At 34.4% G+C, this 19,061-nt stretch overlaps 3 protein-coding genes across 7 annotated transcripts; 2 read left to right on the top strand and 1 right to left on the bottom strand.

The window, feature by feature from the left end:
- Positions 1-5: 5 nt before the first annotated feature.
- Positions 6-966, bottom strand: LOC120417289 (39S ribosomal protein L4, mitochondrial). Its single transcript, XM_039579240.2, has one exon. It carries the CDS (start codon positions 879-881, stop codon positions 45-47), a length of 837 nt encoding a protein of 278 aa, XP_039435174.1. The 5' UTR covers positions 882-966; the 3' UTR covers positions 6-44.
- A 528-nt stretch (positions 967-1,494) lies between these two features.
- Positions 1,495-2,535, top strand: LOC120417309 (uncharacterized). The gene has a single exon (XM_039579260.2). The coding sequence runs from the start codon at positions 1,616-1,618 to the stop codon at positions 2,333-2,335; it is 720 nt and encodes a 239-aa protein (XP_039435194.1). The 5' UTR covers positions 1,495-1,615; the 3' UTR covers positions 2,336-2,535.
- Positions 2,536-6,314: 3,779 nt separating this feature from the next.
- Positions 6,315-18,852, top strand: LOC120417290 (ral GTPase-activating protein subunit beta). 5 transcript variants are annotated; one of them, XM_039579241.2, is made up of 12 exons: positions 6,315-6,872; positions 7,107-7,136; positions 7,214-7,612; positions 7,780-8,040; positions 8,136-8,567; positions 8,886-8,987; positions 9,049-9,189; positions 13,453-13,990; positions 14,051-14,259; positions 14,550-14,711; positions 16,419-17,117; positions 17,173-18,847. In XM_039579241.2, exons 1-12 carry the CDS (start codon positions 6,458-6,460, stop codon positions 18,714-18,716), a joined length of 4,932 nt encoding a protein of 1,643 aa, XP_039435175.1. In that variant the 5' UTR covers positions 6,315-6,457; the 3' UTR covers positions 18,717-18,847. The 5 variants fall into 5 exon arrangements, with proteins under 5 accessions (XP_039435175.1, XP_052563501.1, XP_052563500.1 ...); XM_052707541.1 differs by lacking the exon at positions 14,550-14,711 and having other exon boundaries at positions 17,173-18,852; XM_052707540.1 differs by lacking the exon at positions 7,107-7,136.
- Positions 18,853-19,061: the final 209 nt, after the last annotated feature.

Here is a 19,061-nt window from a genome sequence, read left to right on the forward strand (position 1 = left end):
TGCTGCTCGTTCAAACAACTATATTTACATTCCCCTCAAACATTCTACCGATCAACCTTAAACTTGGTCATCAACGACCGGGCATCGTTGCGGTGCAGCTGTTCACTAAGCTTGGCCTCAATCTCCTCGGCGGCCTCCCGCGTCAGCACCAGCGTGTTGTGCTTCAGCATCGAGTACACGTTCAACCCGTACACCGGCATCAGGTTCACGTGGTCAATCGATTCCGTTCCGGCCGTAATGTTCCTCGGCATCAAGTCAGAACTGTCCACAAACAGCACCGACGGTCCCCACGCCCGTTCCTGCACCAGATCCCGCAAAAACTGCGGATCGTCGGTCGGAATGTCCAAACTGTCCACGATGTGCAGATCGTCCTGGGCCAGCTTTATCGAAAGCGTCGACACCAGCCCCAAAACCCGGTTGAAGAACGGCAGCATGTAAAAGTGCGTCGTCGGCGAACGTGGTCCGTGCGCAATGCCACCTCCGCGCCACAGCGGCGACCGGATCGACCCATGCCGCGCCTTTCCCAGACCCTTCTGAGGCCACGGCTTCCGACCACCTCCCCGAACCTCATTCCGCGTCTTAGCATGGGCAAAGCTTACATACCGGTACTTGCGCTGCCACTCGACGTTCTGGTGGACAATGTCTATCCGCGGGGTGGCCCCAAACACCTCGTTGCTCAGCTCCTGAATGGCCAACTTGCGCTCCTCCACCGTGTCCAGATTCTCGATCCAAACCGCACGCGGCGGACGAACCTCCGGCAGTTCAATCACCTGCTGTTGCTGCTGGGTAAGAGCCCTGCATTGGCCGGACGACGATGCTCCGATGAGCTGGACGCGCAACGCGCACAGATTCCCGGCACTTTTTCGTAAAATTTGGAACATTTTTAACCCGGGAAGCGGAACGACGATGTTACGCGATTGATGTTTTGACTTTTTTTGTAAACACACACGCGGCTGCAAAAGGGGATCTGTCAAAAAGGGTTTGACGCAGGATATTGATCCACCTAGAGTGCTAGATAATGGCTTCCTTACTTTCTGTTACATTTATTTTATTTATTTTTTTACCCTGTGGTCAAAGACTAGAGTTTTTTTAACGACCCAAAATTTTAATGTTTTAATACCCCTAACTTAACAGTTTAAAAAATTCCCAACAAACAAATTTTGTTTATTGGACATTTGAAAAAATCTGGTGTTTTTTTTTAAAGGTACTTTAAACTATTGTGGCTGGCTAGAAGCATAACATACTTAAAAAAAATGCTAAACAACGTAGAATAAATAAAATCGTGCTTGCCATTTCATTAGGGCACATAACTTTTTTAACCTAGAGTGTGTCCCTTTCACACCTTATGTAAACTGTCATTTGAGTGAAAGGGATACACAATTGTTTACAAAAGTTATGTGCCCTTTTGAAATGTTAGGCTCCAAATCTCATTAATCACATGAAAGAACAACAATTCTAAAATTCTAAAATTCTAAAATTCTAAAATTCTCATTCGAGACTCAGACACCAGCCATAGCGGACGTGTATCGCGCGTTCGTGCTACTCTTCGCCTTCTATAAGTGAGATAGTCGTGACCCAAGGCCATATATTGTTCGCGCACAAGTGACCATCCGTGATGACGACCTACCGCAAGAATTCGCTGGTTGTGGACATGAACGTCCTGCCAGTAGCTCCAGATATCGACAAAATCAAAGCATTCCTCACAAAGGACGTTCAGCTGGATTTTTCTGCTGTACGTAACCTGCAATGGAACATCTCCAGGAGCCAAGTGATCATCGAGACCGCAACATCCCAGCTAGCCTACATGATTTCTCAGGAACACAACATGAAACACAGCATAGCACACCAGAACAAAAAGTACTTCATCCCCATTTTTGTGGAAGACGGTGCCACAGAGGTAAAAGTGCACGATTTACCACCACAAATGCCCAACCATCTGATAGCATCTCATCTCCAGCAATATGGAGATGTGATATCAATCCGTGATGAAGTGTGGAAGGATTTCTTTCCCGGCATCCCAAACGGTGTGAGGGTTGTGCGGATGAAAATCGTGGCACCGATACCTTCTTTTTTGGAAATTGAAAAAGAAACAGCGTACATAAAGCACAATCACCAAATCAAAACATGCCGATACTGTTCCAGCAAATTGCACACGGGACAAAAATGTAACACTGCAAAGATGAAGAACACCAATACCAGCAACACACCACTAGACGCAGAACAACAAAAGAATCCAACCGAAAACCACTCCCGCAAGAAACAATTGAGCACGATAAGCAGACCTCCAAACTCGGCATCGACACCAGCATCGAAGAAGAAAATCCACACCAAATAACAACACCAAGCAAGATCGAAAGTTTGATGGACACAATCGACTACGAAAATTTATTTCAACCACCCAAGTTGAAAGTTTCAACTTCTTCTTTTTGCGTTCAGAAAGCAAGGAGAAAATTGAAGAAAAAGTAGTGTACCATTGACGCAACACCTGGCCCAAAAATGTTAAAAACAAGAAGCCAAATAAATGATTAAGGAAAAAAAAAAATCTAAAATTCTAAAATTCTAAAATTCTAAAATTCTAAAATTCTAAAATTCTAAAATTCTAAAATTCTAAAATTCTAAAATTCTAAAATTCTAAAATTCTAAAATTCTAAAATTCTAAAATTCTAAAATTCTAAAATTCTAAAATTCTAAAATTCTAAAATTCTAAAATTCTAAAATTCTAAAATTCTAAAATTCTAAAATTCTAAAATTCTAAAATTCTAAAATTCTAAAATTCTAAAATTCTAAAATTCTAAAATTCTAAAATTCTAAAATTCTAAAATTCTAAAATTCTAAAATTCTAAAATTCTAAAATTCTAAAATTCTAAAATTCTAAAATTCTAAAATTCTAAAATTCTAAAATTCTAAAATTCTAAAATTCTAAAATTCTAAAATTCTAAAATTCTAAAATTCTAAAATTCTAAAATTCTAAAATTCTAAAATTCTAAAATTCTAAAATTCTAAAATTCTAAAATTCTAAAATTCTAAAATTCTAAAATTCTAAAATTCTAAAATTCTAAAATTCTAAAATTCTAAAATTCTAAAATTCTAAAATTCTAAAATTCTAAAATTCTAAAATTCTAAAATTCTAAAATTCTAAAATTCTAAAATTCTAAAATTTTAAGATTTAAAAATTCTAAAATTCTAAAATCCTAAAATTCTAAAATTCTAAAATTCTAAAATTCTAAAATTCTAAAATTCTAAAATTCTAAAATTCTAAAATTCTAAAATTCTAAAATTCTAAAATTCTAAAATTCTAAAATTCTAAAATTCTAAAATTCTAAAATTCTAAAATTCTAAAATTCTAAAATTCTAAAATTCTAAAATTCTAAAATTCTAAAATTCTAAAATTCTAAAATTCTAAAATTCTAAAATTCTAAAATTCTAAAATTCTAAAAATCTAAAATTCTAAAATTCTAAAATTCTAAAATTCTAAAATTCTAAAATTCTAAAATTCTAAAATTCTAAAATTCTAAAATTCTAAAATTCTAAAATTCTAAAATTCTAAAATTCTAAAAGTCTAAAATTCTAAAATTCTAAAATTCTAAAATTCTAAAATTCTAAAATTCTAAAATTCTAAAATTCTAAAATTCTAAAATTCTAAAATTCTAAAATTCTAAAATTCTAAAATTCTAAAATTCTAAAATTCTAAAATTCTAAAATTCTAAAATTCTAAAATTCTAAAATTCTAAAATTCTAAAATTCTAAAATTCTAAAATTCTAAAATTCTAAAATTCTAAAATTCTAAAATTCTAAAATTCTAAAATTCTAAAATTCTAAAATTCTAAAATTCTAAAATTCTAAAATTCTAAAATTCTAAAATTCTAAAAGTCTAAAATTCTAAAATTCTAAAATTCTAAAATTCTAAAATTCTAAAATTCTAAAATTCTAAAATTCTAAAATTCTAAAATTCTAAAATTCTAAAATTCTAAAATTCTAAAATTCTAAAATTCTAAAATTCTAAAATTCTAAAATTCTAAAATTCTAAAAGTCTAAAATTCTAAAATTCTAAAATTCTAAAATTCTAAAATTCTAAAATTCTAAAATTCTAAAATTCTAAAATTCTAAAATTCTAAAATTCTAAAATTCTAAAATTCTAAAATTCTAAAATTCTAAAATTCTAAAATTCTAAAATTCTAAAATTCTAAAATTCTAAAATTCTAAAATTCTAAAATTCTAAAATTCTAAAATTCTAAAATTCTAAAATTCTAAAATTCTAAAATTCTAAAATTCTAAAATTCTAAAATTCTAAAATTCTAAAATTCTAAAATTCTAAAATTCTAAAATTCTAAAATTCTAAAATTCTAAAATTCTAAAATTCTAAAATTCTAAAATTTTAAGATTTAAAAATTCTAAAATTCTAAAATCCTAAAATTCTAAAATTCTAAAATTCTAAAATTCTAAAATTCTAAAATTCTAAAATTCTAAAATTCTAAAATTCTAAAATTCTAAAATTCTAAAATTCTAAAATTCTAAAATTCTAAAATTCTAAAATTCTAAAATTCTAAAATTCTAAAATTCTAAAATTCTAAAATTCTAAAATTCTAAAATTCTAAAATTCTAAAATTCTAAAATTCTAAAATTCTAAAATTCTAAAATTCTAAAATTCTAAAATTCTAAAATTCTAAAAGTCTAAAATTCTAAAAATCTAAAATTCTAAAATTCTAAAATTCTAAAATTCTAAAATTCTAAAATTCTAAAATTCTAAAATTCTAAAATTCTAAAATTCTAAAATTCTAAAATTCTAAAATTCTAAAATTCTAAAATTCTAAAATTCTAAAATTCTAAAATTCTAAATTCTAAAATTCTAAAAGTCTAAAATTCTAAAATTCTAAAATTCTAAAATTCTAAAATTCTAAAATTCTAAAATTCTAAAATTCTAAAATTCTAAAATTCAAAAATTCTGAAATAATTTTAGAACTCAGAATTTTAGAATTTTTAGAATTAGTCTAAAATTCTGAGATTGCAATACTTTTCCTTCGGCAAGAAAGAAAAATGTCAAGAAAACTTTAGTCAAAACAGCCTGATGGCAAGATTGTCAAATTGTATGTATGGGCCGCGATACTCACATTGGTTGGACCGTGGACCCCGCTATTTGGTCGCTTTACCCCTCTGACGCTAAATATAGGGTAAAAGAGCCAGCAAATGTGCAATTGAAAAAAAGTTTTTTTTGTGAAAAAATATTTTAAATTTTGTTTTTCATGATTCATTTTGAATATGTTTTATCAAAAAATAAATAACTAGAAAAAATAAAATATTATCCAGCCTTTTGAGGACGAAGTCAATCGTTCACATTTTTTATTGTTAACTCATTAAAGCATTTTAGTGTTAAATGTCAATTTTCCAAAAAGATAATGTCCAGCTTGTGACGATAAACTACTTTTACTTTACTTAGAAATCGAATCCAGCAGGGAAACGATAACCAACTATGTTGGTCCGCACCGGGTTCTGAACTCCCATTTAAGAGGCGGAAGCGTTACCGCATGGCTCGGTCTTAACAAAAAATAAATAACTAGACAATAAATAACAATTTCAAATTACAAACCTAAATCGACGGTAACATTTCAAAAGGCATCATGTACATTTTGACACTTTCTGGGTTATTGCATATTCTGAAAGTACTTCTAATAAGCTACCTCTCCACCAAAAATGAGCAAAAGTTACTTCAGTAAAGTCTGTTTAATCATGATTTTAAATAAAGTAACATAAACAAAATCTCTGCCATCAGCAGTCTCTGTTTATATAGCCCTGTCAACCTGTCAAACAAAAGACTACATGAACCTCGTGACGGAAAAAAAGCAACATGAACAAAGCGCCATGTACATTCGGCGAAGAAAACCGAATCATAACAAAGCGTCCCCCTCAATGCCAGCAGGGTGATATAAACGTTGGTGATTTCAAAAGAAGTTATGTTTGTTTTTCTCAAATAAAATTACGGAAAATTTTTTTATTGAATTTGGATGATCAAGTATCAATAAAAGCAACGTTTTTCATCGTTTGTTATCATTAGAACTTCTTATTTTGCTTGTATATTAAAATGGGAATTGAAAATGGATGCTCAACATTCAAATGCGTTTTTCTCAAAACGCATGGTTTGTACATGATGCTTTTTGAAATGTTGGCGCCGAAATATTAAATTAACTTATTTTCAAATTAACTCATAAATGGCCTGTATACCCTATTTTGCGCAACCAGTTTATGGAGCGTTCACCCTATATGGACTGTCAAAAGCGAGGTTCACTTTTTGACAAGCTTGTCACCAGTCAAAACGTCAACACAAAACATCAGCAGAGAAGAACGTCAACACTGCGAAAACGGTGAAAAAGTGAAATTTTTGTGCTCGACCAGGAAAACCCCGAACTTTTCCCGTTAGTTTCCAGTGAAATGTTTGGACAATTGTAGGCGCCGGAACAACACCATGTACTCGGAGTGGGCCTCGCTGGTGCCGACCATCACGGACAACATCCAGTCGGTGCAGTCGCAGAGCGTGCTGGGAAAGTTCGGAATCGCGGGTGGGCGTGATGTGGCAGCCGTGGTGGTGAAGCAGTTGGCTGGCAATCTGGGCATTACGAACGCGGCGGAACCGAGCTCGCTGAGCAGTGACCAGGAGGTGCAATGGTGCATGGACGTGATCTGTCACGGGTTGAGTCTTCCGCTGGCGGAGCACGACATCATCAAGGATTGTGTGAACATTTACTGCGAGTGGATTACGGCGCTGAATCCGGGCGTGCCGAAGATTAGCATTCCGAAACCGATTTGCGAGTCGCCGAATGAGTTTGGGAGGAAAATTATAAAACATTTGTACAATTTGTTTGTTCCGCGGCCCGGCGAAGGTGAACTAGAGTTTTACTCGGTTTATTTTTGGTTTTTTTTTAATTTTTTTGGATGGCGACTAATTTAATAATTCCCATGCACGCTTTAATTATTAAGTTGTTTTTTTGTTTTGCTTCCCACATGCACCTTTTCCAAACAATCCTACTAATCATAATCTATTTGTCTTTTGTATATATCGTAAAATTGCCGTGTGTTTGATACTGATCTATTCCTTTCTACGCGCTCTCAACCAGACTGGCCTTTTATTTATCAAGAGGATTTAGGTGATTTGTTTGACCAACATTAGTTAGAGGTGGGTCGGAGCTAGAAAACCTAATCCGGAATCTTCCCCACCCACCAGGTTCCGACACAATCAACCGACAGGCGGTCTTCTGCCACCGAGTTCTGCGAACCCTTCAGGACACGGCCCAAAATTCGCGAATTTTGACGGTAGAAACGTGGGAATCGTTGCTGCTCTTCCTGCTGGCCATCAACGAGATTCTACTGGCGCCCCCGATCGTGAAGGACGACGTCGGAGATCAGCTGTGCGAGCGAGTGCTGAGCGTCCTGTTCGAGGTGTGGCTGCTGGCCTGCAATCGGTGCTTCCCTTCGCCGTCGCTATGGAAGACGTTCCAGGAATCGTGCGCGGCCTGGCGTCACCGGATTGCCCTCGTCGAGCAGTGGAACCGGGTTAATTTGGTGCTGACGGCGAAGCTGCTGGAGTTTACCTATGGGCCGGCCTTTCCGGAGATGAAGATACGTAAGTGTTTTGGGTTGTTCAAAGGTGCAAATCTGAATCTCCCTTTGGGCGGCCTGGGGCCTCCTGAGGGCGCTATATCTTTTTCATGAAGGCGTAGCACAAATCGGCAACTTGGCAAATTTGCAAAATGCAAAGTTTCTCTGAATCTGATGTTATTCTCATTTCAGTGGAAGAGGACAGCAACCTAATTCCGGCCGGTATGACCAACGACGGGATTGCCCAGTCTTGGATTCGCTTTCTGAAGATCCTCGGCGCACCGACCGATTTGTGCTGCCCGCAGGTTATCAGCCGGACGCCACAGTTCATCCAGGCCGTCCTGCTCAACTCCGACGGAATCGAGCCGCAATACCATCCGTGTTTGCTGCAATTGCCGCAGATCTTCCTGAAAACCATGAAAGGAATCGCCGGACTTGTGGATGCTTTCCTAGGTAATTATCCTTAGTTTGTAGCGCTCATCAAATCAAATTGATCACATCCATTCTGCGCGACACGACATTTCCCAAAAAAAAAAAAAAAAAATCAGGCATAACTCAGTACAGGCAGGAAGATCCGGACAGTGTTGGCCAGCTGCATTACGGGGTCGGCGGTGGCAACACGACGCCAAACATTAATTTCAGGCATTCCGGAGGGGAGATCAAGCAAAGTCCGTCGATTCGGGCCACCGGCGGCATAGGCGGGCTGGGCCTCGGGGCTGCGCTCGGCGTGGCCGGAAGTGGCACCAGCATCAATAGTCAAAGCGGCGATGCACCACCTGTGACGACGGCCACCAACGTGCTTAGCAACTTTATCAACAGCGTTTCGCACGATGGTCAGTTTGGATCGTCGGGTGGCGGTGGAGACGGCGGAGTTCCGAACTCGCCAACGCCACCCCTTCAGCGGCGGCTGGCCAAAAGCTTTAGCGTGGCGCCGTCCATTTCCGCCCACGCGGTCATTTCCATGTCACACCAGGCAAAGGGTGCGCATCTCGAGATCTTTTCACCTCAACTGTCTGTGTTTTATCATTTTTTTGTATTATTTGCTTGATCAGTGTGTGTGCGTAACGTTTTTCTTAGAGGATCGATTGCTCTCTAATGACCTTGGTTTCTTCTTGATTTTGAATTTTTTGTAGTGCTCGCAAGTTCGAGACGTAGAACATAGATTAACCCACATTTTTTGCAACATTTTCAAGCATTTCTTCAAACAAATCGCACTTTATAGCGTAATTAATTGCATCTGTAAAAGAAACTCTTGCAACGACAACCTGTAAACTAAAAAACCCTCTACCTTCTTCAAGGTCTCACAAAGAGTTCGTTCAGCGGATTGACCAGCAGTCGCAACGCGAACCAATCGAACCCGGTCCCACAGTCGGCATCGCTTCCCTCATCCGGATTTTCATGTAAGCCATTCACCGTCTTCATAATTAAAGCACCTTTAAAATAATGATTTTCTTCCCATAGCAATGCTGTCCTTGTGCCAGGAGAACCGCGTTCCGCTGGCCACCAATCGTCCCCGGTGCAACAGTATCCTGCACCTGTTTGGGGAGTGGCTCTTTGATGCGGCCCACATCGGTGGAGAAACCTGGATTCAGAATATGAAGAGTATGTGATACAAATTTATTCCATGTTTCTTTTATTCACTTCACCTCACTCATTTAGCTTACTCACTTTCACTCTCACTCACTCACTTGTTCACATACAGTCTCAGCCACTCACTCACTTCCACTCTGATTTTTTCTCTCACTCATTCATTCATTTCATTGTCACTCTCATTCTAAGCTTTGCAATATCACTCTTCAATCTAAACCATCAATTTTCAGACTAATTTAACTTTACATTTTTAACATTTTAGAAAATTTATAAAAGTTTTAAAAATATTTTTTTCATCCTAAACTTTTTAATATTTCCAAAAAAAATATAAGTTTTTTTAATTTCCTATTTTTTTTTAAATTTTCAAACAAAAAATTGGTTGAATCTGTTAAGTTCTTAAATTGCTTAAATTTGTTTAATTTGCTAAACTTCTAAAATTTCTAAAATTTCTTAAGTTTCTTAAATTTCTAAAATTTCTAAAATTTCTAAAATTTCTAAAATTTCTAAAATTTCTAAAATTTCTAAAATTTCTAAAATTTCTAAAATTTTTAAAATTTCTTAATTTTTTAAAATTTCTAAAATTTCTAAAATTTCTAAAATTTCTAAAATTTCTAAAATTTCTAAAATTTCTAAAATTTCTAAAATTTCTAAAATTTCTAAAATTTCTAAAATTTCTAAAATTTCTTAAATTTCTAAAATTTCTAAAATTTCTAAAATTTCTAAAATTTCTAAAATTTCTAAAATTTCTTAAATTTCTAAAATTTCTTAAATTTCTTAAATTTCTTAAATTTCTTAAATTTCTTAAATTTCTAAAATTTCTTAAATTTCTTAAATTTCTTAAATTTCTTAAATTTCTTAAATTTCTTAAATTTCTTAAATTTCTAAAATTTCTTAAATTTCTTAAATTTCTTAAATTTCTTAAATTTCTTAAATTTCTTAAATTTCTTAAATTTCTTAAATTTCTTAAATTTCTTAAATTTCTTAAATTTCTTAAATTTCTTAAATTTCTTAAATTTCTTAAATTTCTTAAATTTCTTAAATTTCTTAAATTTCTTAAATTTCTTAAATTTCTTAAATTTCTTAAATTTCTTAAATTTCTTAAATTTCTTAAATTTCTTAAATTTCTTAAATTTCTTAAATTTCTTAAATTTCTTAAATTTCTTAAATTTCTTAAATTTCTTAAATTTCTTAAATTTCTTAAATTTCTTAAATTTCTTAAATTTCTTAAATTTCTTAAATTTCTTAAATTTCTTAAATTTCTTAAATTTCTTAAATTTCTTAAATTTCTTAAATTTCTTAAATTTCTTAAATTTCTTAAATTTCTTAAATTTCTTAAATTTCTTAAATTTCTTAAATTTCTTAAATTTCTTAAATTTCTTAAATTTCATAATTTTCTTAATTTTCTTAAATTTCTTAAATTTCTTAAATTTCTTAAATTTCTTAAATTTCTTAAATTCTTAAATTTCTTAAATTTCTTAATTTTTTAAAATTTCTTATTTTTTTAAATTTCTTAAATTTTTTAAATTTCTAAAATTTTTTAAATTTTTTAAATTTTTAAAATTTCTTAAATTTCTTAAATTTCTTAAATTTCTTAAATTTCTTAAATTTCTTAAATTTCTTAAATTTCTTAAATTTCTTAAATTTCTTAAATTTCTTAAATTTCTTAAATTTCTTAAATTTCTTAAATTTCTTAAATTTCTTAAATTTCTTAAATTTCTTAAATTTCTTAAATTTCTTAAATTTCTTAAATTTCTCAAATTTCTTAAATTTCTTAAATTTCTTAAATTTCTTAAATTTCTTAAATTTCTTAAATTTCTTAAATTTCTTAAATTTCTTAAATTTCTTAAATTTCTTAAATTTCTTAAATTTCTTAAATTTCTTAAATTTCTAAAATTTCTTAAATTTCTTAAATTTCTTAAATTTCTTAAATTTCTTAAATTTCTTAAATTTCTTAAATTTCTTAAATTTCTTAAATTTCTTAAATTTCTTAAATTTCTTAAATTTCTTAAATTTCTTAAATTTCTTAAATTTCTTAAATTTCTTAAATTTCTTAAATTTCTTAAATTTCTTAAATTTCTTAAATTTCTTAAATTTCTTAAATTTCTTAAATTTCTTAAATTTCTTAAATTTCTTAAATTTCTTAAATTTCTTAAATTTCTTAAATTTCTTAAATTTCTTAAATTTCTTAAATTTTTTAAATTTCTTAAATTTCTTAAATTTCTTAAATTTCTTAAATTTCTTAAATTTCTTAAATTTCTTAAATTTCTTAAATTTCTTAAATTTCTTAAATTTCTTAAATTTCTTAAATTTCTTAAATTTCTTAAATTTCTTAAATTTCTTAAATTTCTTAAATTTCTTAAATTTCTTAAATTTCTTAAATTTCTTAAATTTCTTAAATTTCTTAAATTTCTTAAATTTCTTAAATTTCTTAAATTTCTTAAATTTCTTAAATTTCTTAAATTTCTTAAATTTCTTAAATTTCTTAAATTTCTTAAATTTCTTAAATTTCTTAAATTTCTTAAATTTCTTAAATTTCTTAAATTTCTTAAATTTCTTAAATTTCTTAAATTTCTTAAATTTCTTAAATTTCTTAAATTTCTTAAATTTCTTAAATTTCTTAAATTTCTTAAATTTCTTAAACTTCTTAAATTTCTTAAATTTCTTAAATTTCTTAAATTTCTTAAATTTCTTAAATTTCTTAAATTTCTTAAATTTCTTAAATTTCTTAAATTTCTTAAATTTCTTAAATTTCTTAAATTTCTTAAATTTCTAAAATTTCTTAAATTTCTTAAATTTCTTAAATTTCTTAAATTTCTTAAATTTCTTAAATTTCTTAAATTTCTTAAATTTCTTAAATTTCTTAAATTTCTTAAATTTCTTAAATTTCTTAAATTTCTTAAATTTCTTAAATTTCTTAAATTTCTTAAATTTCTTAAATTTCTTAAATTTCTTAAATTTCTTAAATTTCTTAAATTTCTTAAATTTCTTAAATTTCTTAAATTTCTTAAATTTCTTAAATTTCTTAAATTTCTTAAATTTCTTAAATTTCTTAAATTTCTTAAATTTCTTAAATTTCTTAAATTTCTTAAATTTCTTAAATTTCTTAAATTTCTTAAATTTCTTAAATTTCTTAAATTTCTCAAATTTCTTAAATTTCTTAAATTTCTTAAATTTCTTAAATTTCTTAAATTTCTTAAATTTCTCAAATTTCTCAAATTTCTTAAATTTCTTAAATTTCTTAAATTTCTTAAATTTCTTAAATTTCTTAAATTTCTTAAATTTCTTAAATTTCTTAAATTTCTTAAATTTCTTAAATTTCTTAAATTTCTTAAATTTCTTAAATTTCTTAAATTTCTTAAATTTCTTAAATTTCTTAAATTTCTTAAATTTCTTAAATTTCTTAAATTTCTTAAATTTCTTAAATTTCTTAAATTTCTTAAATTTCTTAAATTTCTTAAATTTCTTAAATTTCTTAAATTTCTTAAATTTCTTAAATTTCTTAAATTTCTTAAATTTTTTAAATTTCTTAAATTTCTTAAATTTCTTAAATTTCTTAAATTTCTTAAATTTCTTAAATTTCTGCAATTTCTTAAATTTCTTAAATTGCAGATTGCAGACTCGATTTTGCCATGTATCTAAACAAAATCTAAAAAAACAAATTTAAGAAATTTAAGAAATTTAAGATTTAAGAGTTGTGGATTGCCTGCTTCTCTAAAGAAGGTTCGACTGAGGGGGCATGCTTATTAATTTCTCGTCGCTCCATACCCTCAGTGACGTGATGGGAGCAAGGGCGTCTATGCTACAAATTTCTGGCGCTTGGGGAGGGAAGAGGGAAATCACTTTGTTCTATGCGCCGGTATTTGTAGCATTAAAATTCGTGCAAAAAAACTTATGCACGTGGGTGTACAGATTATGGAGTAAAAGATGATCAAATTGTTCACCTAGCGCTCACATGTGTTCCAGGACCAAGTTGCCTGCGGGTATGGGGATCATACATACATACATACATACATACATCATATCTAATCAAAATCTAAAAAAAAACTTAAAATATCTAAAATATTCGGAAAAAATCTGAAAACTTCTAATTTTCGTTTGAATTTTTTTTAAAATCTAAAAATTTCAGAACAAATTGAAAAATTTCTTAATGTTTCTTAAATAACACATTAAAAAAAATTCAAGATTTATAATTTTCAAGAATTTTAATTGATTGAACAACACGCTATGTATTTTTTAGAAGACAAAGTTGTAAAACATAAATCTCACCACTTCCAGAACGTGCCGCCGAGGCGAAGCGCCGCCCCTCGTCGATGATCATGGACAACCGCAAGGGCAGTCTGTCCCAGCCCCCGTCGCTCTCGGAAATGAGCGACGTCCCGCCGGGACTCACCATCGACAAGTACGAATCGGGCAAGGCCGAGGCGGTCGGAGCGCTGTGCCGAATTTTCTGCGCCAAAAAGACCGGCGAGGAGATCCTGCCGGTGTATCTGGCCCGGTTCTACATGGCCCTCCAGCAGGGACTGAAGCTGAACGACTCGAAGGAGTGCGAGGAGACGCTGGCGAGCATTCTGTACAATTCGTCCGATCTGTTCCGGATTGATTTGGAGGGAATTCAGGTGCTGCTGCCGTCGTTTATTGCCGCACTGGAGCTGATATTGCCCGAGAAGGAACTCCGCATGCGATCGCAAAACGTGATCGTCAACAAGGTCGAGCTGCGTCGGGCCGCGATCAACGTTCTGCTGTCGATCCTGTCGCTTCCGTTGCACTTCCAGACGCTGCCGATTCGGGACATTACCGCAGGGCCTGCTGATAAGTGAGCTTACTGGATTCTTTTGCAAGATCTTTTAATGAAAGATCTTCTTTTTTCTTACAGAATGATCACATTCATTCAGCTGAAACCGCGCTTGATCAACATCCTGATGAACGCACTTCAGGTTGAAAGTGATGCCCAAAATACGCACATGCTTCTCGGAGGACTTCATTTGTGCGTCCAAGATTCGGGCATTTTTGAGGAAACGGAACTTGGTCCCGACGGTCTGCATACTTCCCAGCAATCCAACGATGCCAATCTTCTCAGTTCAGGTTTGCAAGCTCAGTAGTCTTTCATGATCCACTTTTTTTGAACTCTTCAAATCCTAGCTAGATAATACGCTTCACTCGTTTTATTTCGAAACTCCACACTCACACACAAAAAGTTTCCGTTTTTTAGTACAAAACGCTAGACACACCGTTTTTTTCCTGTTCCGTTTAATTACCGTTTACTCTTTATTTTACCTTTTTGTTCCTCGAATCATCGAAACCAACCAACCAACGCCATCGTCATCATCGTCACCAATTCTTCCGTTTGTTGTTGTTGTTCGTTGCCGCTGTAGCCTGCTCGGAGAAGAGTACGTACTCGATCAATAGCGCCAACTCGAGCATCGGGAACAATAGCACCGCCACGCTTAGCAATGAGCCCTCTAGTTTGCCGGCTTTCGATGATTTCCCGTCCGAATTTATTCCTGAGTTAGAGTTCAGTTCGTCTGCAGTTTATGGTAAAGCTCGAGAGTTTTCTTTTTCGTTTTTTTATTGTTTATGTAATTAATCATGTAGTTTTTGTTGTCACTAATTGTTTTAGTAGTAAGTAATTTTATATTTAGTCGTTCGAAATATCCGGAATGGTTTGGGGTTAAGGTAAATCTTCCTGTTTCCCTTGTCGTTTTTGAATCGATCTGAAATTGATGTCATGTTCTTAAGTATTCGCAAAATTAATCATAGTCATCTCATTTTCAACACTGGTCCTATTTCAACAATTTTCTCTGGAAATAGTGGTTCCAATAGTGGGTTATATTTTAATGTTCACAGAAATTTGTCAATTTCTAATGAAATTTGAAAATTTCTCCGCGTTATTTGAAAGTAAAAAACTTCAGAAGTTCAAATGTTTAGGTACATACTGTGCCAGATTTATCAAAATATCCAGATTTTTTTTAGCGAAAATGGCGTACCGAATGGTGCACGCCCGAAATGTCTACATCACGCTGTGGTACCAACATTACCAAAAAAAAAAAAGTGCCATGGCAAGAGAGCCACACTTTTTTTTTGTGATTGTGGTAATTAGGTGGTTATGTCATAGACCTGACCAGTTTGACAAAGAGCCCGGGAAACGAGATTTTTTAAATCATAATTCCCGGGAAACCAATTAAAATCCCGGAAAATTAATAAATTCTCACAAAAAAGAACTTTTGGTGTACATCTGTTAATCTAACAATACCCTAAAAAAAGTATGAGGCAATCCTCATAATAATCTTCACTTGATATCGTGGACGATTATATCAGAGAGAAGTGAAATAAAAAAATCAATGAGCAATTATCTACGAAATCGGCCGATTTCGATCATTTTTATTCTTCGTATTGTTTTGTTTGGCTCAAACTTTTTGAGGATCTTCCATATGACCAAAGAAGCTATTTTTTTGTCATTGGTTCACCCATATAAGTCTCCATACAATTTTCGCAGCTGTCCTACAAAAATGGTACGTAAATATTCGAAAATATGGTGTCTTCGGCAAAGCTGTAGGTATTATTGATAAAAAAATGGGTGCACGGAAAAAAATTGCCGATTTTTTAATAAACTTTTTTTGTACAAAACTTAATTTCCCAAAATACGTATTTTATTTTATTTTCGAGATTTTTTTATATGTTTTAGGGGAAAAAATCCGCAACTTATGAGCCATAGAGCTTTATTAAAAAATAGTATTTTTTGGAGAAATTTCTGAAAATATGGTTTTTGAAAAGTTTTGATTTGTTATAAAATCAAAAAACACAAATAAAATCCATTTCCGGTTTTGGTAGAGAATTGCTCAATACTCTTTGATTATATTATCGTTATCTTTATCTGAGTATATAATTCTCGATTAAATTTTCAAAAGGCCCTATCTGCATAGGAAACCCATGAGGGATAGGTTGTTTTGAAAATTTAATCTAGAATTATTGTTGATAATATTATCATTGGAGAGAAAATAATTTCATGTTTGCATGCAAAAAAGTATGGAATGCAATTTTACGGATATTTGAAAGAGTCCTAACACTAGATGTATGTTTGATGTCAATCAAAATTGGTTTCTGCAGGTAAGTTACAAAACTAACTAACCTCAAAAAACTCCAATATCTCTGTAGTTTAAGTTAATACAATGTAAATATTTTAGGTCATTAAAATTTTCTAATTAAATAAATTTCAACTTTTCCTTCACAACACACAAAAACAGACAGTGGCCACGCTTTGTTTGTCCGCGCCACCTACCTGGTTTGCCACCGGCTGATCTCCTCCTGGAAGACCGACCTGAACGTGTCGCTTGCGGCTCTGGAGCTGCTCTCGGGGCTGGCCGCGATGCACATCAAGGACTCGGACGCGCTCGAGTGCAAGCGGGCGGTCAAGTGGATCTGCGACTACATCTGCTACCAGTGTTCGCGCCCTCCGCCGGCGCACAGCAAGGACCTGCACAGCACGATCGTGGCCGCGTTTCAGTGTACTTCCGCGTGGCTGCTGCACCATCCGTATCTGCTGCAGGACAAGGAGTGCTTGACGACGGTGCTGGAGGTGGTTGAGCTGGGGATTTCCGGGTCGAAGAGTGTGGGGAAGCCGGGTGAGCCGGTGAAGCACAAGGACGAGAAGGAGTTGAAGCCGGCCTCGATGAGGGTGCGGGACGCGGCGGAGAATTTGTTGACGTTGATTCTGGAGCAGATTGATTACTTCCCGGACGAGTGTGGCAAGCAGTCGCTGTCTTCGCTGCTGGACGAGGTCGTGCTGGCAAAACATTCCAACACAAATGATGAGGACACTTCGGAGATCAATCAGGAGCAGGCGATTAGGAAGTTCAAGTACTTTGTTACGGAGAACTCTACAATTTTGGCACTGTTTGAGGAACCACTTGGGAACGACCAGGATCCCCAACCAACTGTTACAAGTGAGAGGTCTTTAACTGTTAATATTATCGAGTACTAAACCATTCTCCCTTTTAGTTCTAATCCGAGGACCGTTTGGACGACACGCTTGGACCATGCAGCTGCGTCACCTCTCCCGTAGTAAATCCGGTACAAAATATCACGCCCCAAATCCTGGTCGACCAGTCCCCATGAACGACATCATGATTCGGCAGGAAGTGGAATACAAATTCTTCCCCGATTCGGTGGACCGCATTCCGCCGTGCGTGGTCGACTACTCGATCCCAACGTTGGACACAACCGAGCAAAAGATTGGCAATCAGTCCACGAAGCATCTGGCGCGTCTGCTCGAGGATCAGCTGGTGTACGAGAAGCTGTCCTGGGCACAAACGGAGTGTTCCGTTGACGGGTTGGGCCACGCCCAGGAAGCGACTCCGCCAAACGTTTGCCACGAGTTTCAAGCGGCACGACTGTTTCTCGCCCACTTTGGGTTCCTCTCGATTGGTCAAAATAACAACGGCCAGAAGTTGTTGACCGCGCTGGACACGACCAAGCCCGAGTTTTGTCTAGATTTGAAAATTCTGGATAAAATGAGTCCACGAACTTGCGACACGATCCACGTGTTTTACGTGAAGGCTGGTCAAACGTCCGAGCAGGACATTATCGGCAACATGGACTCGGAGAATCTGGCCAGCATTGATGTGCACTTTTGGAACGTCCTCTACACTTTGGGTTGGCCGGTGAACGTCGAAGAACACGCCGGTTGGACAGGGTTCGTCAACACCAGTTGGAAAATCCCGAAAGAAAGCAAAACCCGTCGCAAATCCCAATCGTTCAACTCTTCCAACATCGAAGATCTTCAGCTGAACGGCGATAAGAAGGTCCTGTACTGGGCGGATGTCGCTTCCGAGATCGCAATCGTGGTCCCCAACCGAAGCAACAAGAGCGAAATCACGCTGGAAGACACGCCAGACCCAAACCCAATCAACACGACGTACGAACGCAGCGTCAGCGAAATTCAACCTTCCAAGGCGGCCTCCAGCAAGTCACGCCAATTTTCCCTAGAAAACGAACCAGCCCGGCTCGGTTCCATGAGCAGCCGCTCGGCCGATCCGATTCCTCCGGTACGACGCCGCACGGGAGCCACCAAACCAACAACCCTCTACACGGCTCCAACCGCCAAGATCCTGCTTGTTTGGCTTGAGAGCTTCGAGGACCATCTCACATTCCCGGTCGACGACCTGCTGCACTACACCCGGGCAGGCTATTCCGTGTCCCAGGGTGCGCCCGTCACTCCGCTCAACTCGAACGAGTGCCACGTCATATTTTTGCATGCTTTGAACTGTGGCCTGTTGCGCGTCAAACTGCACGGTCCAACCGGGGGTCGTATGATGCATGATGCGCTTCCGTTGATCGACGGGATGGTCGTCAGCAAGAGGGTCATCGGGTCGTTGATTCGACAAACGGCGTATAATATGGCTAAGCGAAGGCGGTTGGATAATGATTCTTATCAACCGCCCCACGTGCGTCGCCGGATCAAGGTGCAGGAGATGATGCAAAAGTACAAGAAAGATATGACCGAACCGGAACTGCTGGCGGATCTCTTCAAAGCGTCGATCTAAGCTTTTACTTAATTGTTCTGAGAAATCAAAGTATTATTATTTGTGTTTCCCCTACTTTCCGTTTCCCCTCCTTGTTCTTATTGGTAGTATGTTTGTAACTGTAAAGTCTCTTTATGTATGTTTTGTTCGCTTGTTTAAATGCATTTTAATTTTTATTTATTTAACAATCATCTTAATGTTAAATCTTTATTAATATGCACAATAAAACAATATTTACAATAACACCTAACAATGTGTTTTTTTGTTTCGTTTCGGAAATAAGCAATTGAGAACACTCTTACCAGCAGAGCGGTCAGTTGGTCAATTTAAAAAAAAATCGTTAATCCAGGTTTTTAAGCGAAGATG

The sequence above is a fragment of the Culex pipiens genome, chromosome 2, assembly GCF_016801865.2.
Source record: "Culex pipiens pallens isolate TS chromosome 2, TS_CPP_V2, whole genome shotgun sequence".
Classification (NCBI taxonomy): Eukaryota; Metazoa; Arthropoda; class Insecta; order Diptera; family Culicidae; genus Culex; species Culex pipiens.

Bases quoted from the DNA above. Each gene is read 5' to 3' on its own strand.
- LOC120417289 (XM_039579240.2), bottom strand. From the start codon at position 881: ATGTTCCAAATTTTACGAAAAAGTGCCGGGAATCTGTGCGCGTTGCGC.
- LOC120417309 (XM_039579260.2), top strand. From the start codon at position 1,616: ATGACGACCTACCGCAAGAATTCGCTGGTTGTGGACATGAACGTCCTG.
- LOC120417290 (XM_039579241.2), top strand. From the start codon at position 6,458: ATGTACTCGGAGTGGGCCTCGCTGGTGCCGACCATCACGGACAACATC. The intron at 14,712-16,418 runs GTAAAGCTCGAG...ACACAAAAACAG, and splicing joins CAGTTCGTCTGCAGTTTATG to ACAGTGGCCACGCTTTGTTT. The intron at 17,118-17,172 runs GTGAGAGGTCTT...TCTCCCTTTTAG, and splicing joins TCCCCAACCAACTGTTACAA to TTCTAATCCGAGGACCGTTT.